General features: G+C 39.7%; 1 protein-coding gene across 1 annotated transcript; it reads left to right on the plus strand.

Moving 5' to 3' along the window:
- The first annotated feature begins 798 nt into the window (after nucleotides 1-798).
- LOC117106150 (uncharacterized protein K02A2.6-like) lies at nucleotides 799-1,965 on the plus strand. Its single transcript, XM_033247502.1, has one exon. The coding sequence runs from the start codon at nucleotides 799-801 to the stop codon at nucleotides 1,963-1,965; it is 1,167 nt and encodes a 388-aa protein (XP_033103393.1).
- Nucleotides 1,966-5,459: the final 3,494 nt, after the last annotated feature.

Raw genomic sequence — 5,459 nt, forward strand, 5'->3', positions numbered from 1 at the left:
GATTTAAGTTCTGGTCATGAGGAAACTTCACCATTTACCAAATTTTCAATTTTTTAACCAGGTTTTGCCGATCTCTTCTTATCTCTTTTAATTACTGCTTCAGGCAATTTTATAACAAGATTAACAGTGAAGCTCATTAGTTGTGAATAGTTCATAAGAAGACTAGCACAATTAAATCAAAAACCATGTTGTAACTTCTAACATAAGTCATTGATTTTTAAAATTCAAAAGCATATCTATTATGATTATTATCTGAAATTATAGCTAAGGTAATAAAAATGTCAAATTTTTTTTGAACAGCAGGTTTTTAAAATTCTCCAGGATGGTTTTTAAATACTATACTGGTAATTTAATGAGAAACAGCAATGCATGCTGTCTTAATGACTCTTAAGTAGAGGTATTCTTCTTTGATGTTTAATTGGATTATTGAGATAAGATTCTGGCAAAACCTGGTTCACCAACCCGCCAGAGTACCCTTTTAAAGGGTTTGCTGGTAAATGGGATAGTAACAGCATTGTCTAATATGAAACGCAAACCAGGCGAGCATGTCAATGAACTTGCTGCTAGAATAAGGCAGAAAGCTGCAACATGCGATTTCATGAAAATAAAAGATCCATTGGATGAAGCACTGCGAACAAATTTTATGAGGCCGTCCTAAAAGCTTTGTTCAAAATAAAGGATGATGATCTATCATTTACTAAAGCCATACAAGTAGCAGCAGAAGTTGAGGATGCAGCCAAAAGAAGAAACATGACGAAAATGACGACAATTATAATTAATTCTGTCAATCAGGTAACCATGCAGCAGATTTACAGTGATGTGTACATTGGTGATAAAATGTACAAATTTGAAATTGATACAGGTGCAGGGGACAATTTCATGTGTAAGGAAGTATGGGCAGACTTGAGCAAACCACAGTTGTCCAAATTTGATGCTAAATACCTCTCAGCATCAGGCCATAATCTTCCAGTCCTCGGCATGTTCTCAACTGTAGTGAAGAACAGCAGTAATCAATCAGAAATGATTCGTTTCGTAGTGTCAGAAATGCCCGGACTTAATCTTCTGGGCAGAGAAGCTATCTGTAAGCTTGGAATTTCAGTAGATGCTCTATTGGCAATGGATAACAAACCTATGGATCACCCAGTACCTACTATTCACAGCCCTGATTCTCATCCAGATGAATCACTTCAGAATGCTTGCATACAGATGTGCGATGAATTTTCAGATCTATTCAAACCAGAGCTAGGTTGCTTGAAAGATATGGAACTGGAAGTAAAATTCAAAGAGAATTCAACGCCAGTTTTTCGTAAGGCGCATCCAGTGCCTTTCGCTATACAACATGACTTGGCTCAAGCCTATAAGGCAGGGATAACGAGAAGTATCTGGACACCTGTTAAGTTTAATGCATATGGTACACCCGTGGTCCCAGTGCGCAAGGATAATAAATTAAGAGTTTGTGGGGACTACTCGGCTACAGTGAATCCACAGTTAGAGGATCATCGCCATCCACTACCTTTGCCAGAAGACCTAATGCGTAAATTGTCTAAAATTGATTTAGCAGATGCTTACAACCAGATTTGGTTGGGTCCTGAAAGTCAAAAACGACTGGCACTTAATACTCACCAAGGAGTTCTCCTCCAGACGCGCCTACCTTTTGGTATCAAAAGTGCACCAGGTTATTTCCAGAGCATCATGGAACAACTGATAGGTAACCTTCCAGGTGTTGCTGTATATCTTGATGATATCCTAGTTAGTGGACATAATGCTGAGGAACATTTACACAACCTAAGACAGCTTCTACAATGCTTGCAGGAGAATGGTCTAAGATGCAGGAGGGAGAAATGTGAGTTTGCACAAGCAGAAATTGAGTACCTAGGACACAAACTATCAAATCAAGGTGTTGCGAAAGGTCATAAAGTGGAAGCGGTACTTCAAATGCCACCACGACAGATGTCTCAACACTGAGAGCGTTCCTAGGGAAATTGCAGTTCTACGGTAAATTCCTACCAAACCTTTCAACCATAGCCAGCCCTCTGAACAGGTTGACCAGAAAGAATATACCATGGGAGTGGGGTAAAGAGCAACAAGCATCATTTCAACACTTAAAGAACTTCGACCCATCACTACCTATTGGTATTGCTTGCGACGCTTCTGTTGTGCCGATAGGAGTGAAAGACCATTGGCCTATGCTTCAAAAACACTAAATGACAGCCAACGCAAGTATGCACAAATTCAGAAGGAAGCCCTTTCTATTATTTTTGCCTTGAATAAATTTCATCAGTTCCTCTATAGACGAAAGTTCATCCTAGTAACAGATCACAAGCCCTTGATATCACTATTTGCACCTGATACACCGACACCAACTCTAGCTGCAAATCGTTTAGCCCGGTGGGCTCTAATAATGAATCAGTATGATTATACCATTGAGTATCGGAAGACAACTGATCATGGAAATGCAGATGCGTTAAGTCGGTTGCCAATGGCACCGGACAAAGATTTTGATAGGGAAGAGGATGATGCGGAAACAGACACAGTCTGTATGATAAAGTCAATCAATCTCCAATTAAACAACAATGCTAAACTGTTGCAGAAAGAAACCCTTAAGGATCCAGTACTGACAACTGTGATTAGATACACCAGAGAAGGGTGGCCTTCTCGGGAGATAACCGTTACCCAAAGTACAGAGGGGTACAAGGTACAAGATTTCAAGAGACTGAAGGATTCACTTATGGTAACAAATGGATGTCTACTGTATGGAAACAGAGTGGTGATACCCTTCAAACTACGTTCACATGTCTTGGAACTGTTGCATATTGGACACTTTGGCATGCAGAGAATGAAACAGCTAGCACGTACTGCTGTTTACTGGCCAAATTTTGATACTGACATAGAGGACACTTGTCGTACGTGTACACCCTGTGCAGGGGCGGATCCAGAAATGTCCAAAAGGGGGGGCCGGAAGGGGGCCGAAAGTTGGGCCGATTGAGACAACACTGTCGTAGGGGGTCCGGGGGCATGGCCCCGCGAAATTTTTGTGTTCTAGACGCCCGAACATAACATTTGAGGCATTCTTGGACATCCTTTTTTCCTTTTTCTCTCTTTTTTTTCTTTTTTTTTCTTTCCCACTGGTTAACATTTAACCTGTCTCTTATACACATCTAGATGTGTATAAGAGACAGTGTACACCCTGTGGAGAACATCAAAACCAGCCTAACAAAGCACCTATACACCCTTGGATGCTTCCGGAAAAACCATTGAGTCGAGTACATGATGACCATGCGATTAATTTCATGGGTTCAAATTGGTTGTTAGTAGTCGATGCTTATTCAAAGTACCCGTGTATTCATCCAACTACTTCCACTTCGACCAGCGCTACTATCAAGCTACTTTTAGAGGATTGTGCACATTTCGGATACCCACACACACTGGTATCTGGCAACGCAACTACAGTACTTTCACATCGGATGAATTTCAGCTTTGATGTACGGAGAGGGGTATTGTCCCCCTTACAGGAGCACCATACCACCCAGCTACCAATGGAGCTGCGGAGAGATTAGTACAAAGTTTCAAACAAGCATTGAGGAAATCTACTAATCCTCCAGATGTTGCACTGAAGGAATTCCTCATACAGTATAAACGTACTCCACTACCTACAGGATTCTCCCCCAGCGAACTACTAAATGGAAGACAAATAAGAACCAAGATTGACACCTTATTGCCTTTACCAGCTCATATTGCACAAGGCAAACAAAATGTTAAGTCACTGATTCGAGAGTATAAAGTTGGAGACACATGTTATGCATTGTATTGTGGACCAAGGAGAGATAAAGACCCCAGATGGGTACCGGCCGTGGTTACTAAAAGACTAGGACCACGTTCAGTAAATGTTAAAGTTGTGCCTAAAGGCCCAGTGTGGAGCGCCACATAGAACAATTGGAGCCACGATATGAAACCAAAGAAGATGCGGATCCAGGAGTTGATTACCAACATGATAGTCTGTTGGACAATAATTATCCTGCAGTCGAACAGGCTATGATGAACACTAATGTTAATGCCCCTAAACCTTCAATTAACCATGATAAACACTATAGAGTTCATAATGACAATCGTGAGCAACATGGACCGCAGAATCCCTGTCGTTCAAGCAGAGCGCGTAAACCTAAGATGATGTTCTCATATTAGTATTAAAGTTTATGTTCCTCCCATTAACATTGAACTGTAAACTTAGTGGGGAGGTGTTGTGCACTGAGAATTAAGTTAACTGTTAGTGCGCCACCAATCGGTGCATCGTCGTTGACGACCATCTTACAATACAGAAAGTTTGCTGTGTATTTGTTTGTGTTGTTTGAGTTCCGGAATTAAAGTAAATCACGCTGTTTAAAACCTAAGTGTGTTATTTATTTATTGTTCTGAAACCTTCCAAGAACATAACAGTTACAGTAAAAAAAACAATTGGTTAATAAGCAACAATTGACAGGTTAACCAGAGAATTAAAACGATATCAACCACTAACCATAACTTATCATATCAACTTCTGTCCAACATTATCTGGTTTTTTTTCAACTTCATTTAGGTACTTTCCACTACTCTACCATGTTCTGTTGAATTAGAAGACATAAAATGAGTGTAATACAGGTACATTGCAAATTATAAAAAGGGCAATACATTTTTTTTTAATGGGGAGGATAATACTGTATGCAGCATCAGAAGGTGGCTTTCTAGTCAAAACGGCAATAAACCAAAATGGCAATAAGTCAAAACAGCAACACTTTTTTACCAGAACGACAATGGATCAAAATGGCAATAAGTGACTAAATCAAAACAGCAATAAACCAAAATAATAATAATAATAACAATAATAATTGTAATAATAATAATAATTGTAATAATAATAATAATAATAATAATAATAATAGTAGTAGTGGCCTATAACAACAACATACATACGAACGAATTCAATAATAAAAAGACTGGGGAAACACAATATCAAACAAAGCAGTAGACAATTCAAATAAATAAAATACATTGGACAAAATATGAGGCAAAACAATTCATGTACAGTAATTAAAAGTAAAAAAAATGCCAAGTAGTAGTAGAGTAGGCCCCTAGCATAGGGCTAGGCTCTATTTGTACGAAAAACTAGGTACTACTAGGCCTAGGCTAACTACAGTACAGACAGACAGTAGGCCTAGGCCTATGTTAGCTACGAAAATAGGATAGGCCCAGTCTGCCCTGGATTTTTATTATTTTTTTTTACATTAGTATGGTTCTATCGTATTCTTATTTTACCTTTTCTATCGAACACTGCATCATCAGCTGAATTACAGACGATCGGGCACACGAGACGATCGGGCCCAGACGATCGGGCCCATTTTTGGACGATCGGGCCCAAGTAGGGTGGACGATCGGGCCCAACTAGTGTGGACGATCGGGCCCACCGATGTAGACTTTCGGGCCCA

The sequence above is a fragment of the Anneissia japonica genome, unplaced genomic scaffold (genome assembly GCF_011630105.1).
Source record: "Anneissia japonica isolate Jap-2015-1 unplaced genomic scaffold, ASM1163010v1 scaffold11102_len228118_cov109, whole genome shotgun sequence".
Lineage (NCBI taxonomy): Eukaryota > Metazoa > Echinodermata > Crinoidea > Comatulida > Comatulidae > Anneissia > Anneissia japonica.

Coding starts and splice junctions, on each gene's coding strand:
- LOC117106150 (XM_033247502.1), top strand. CDS start 799: ATGCAGCAGATTTACAGTGATGTGTACATTGGTGATAAAATGTACAAA.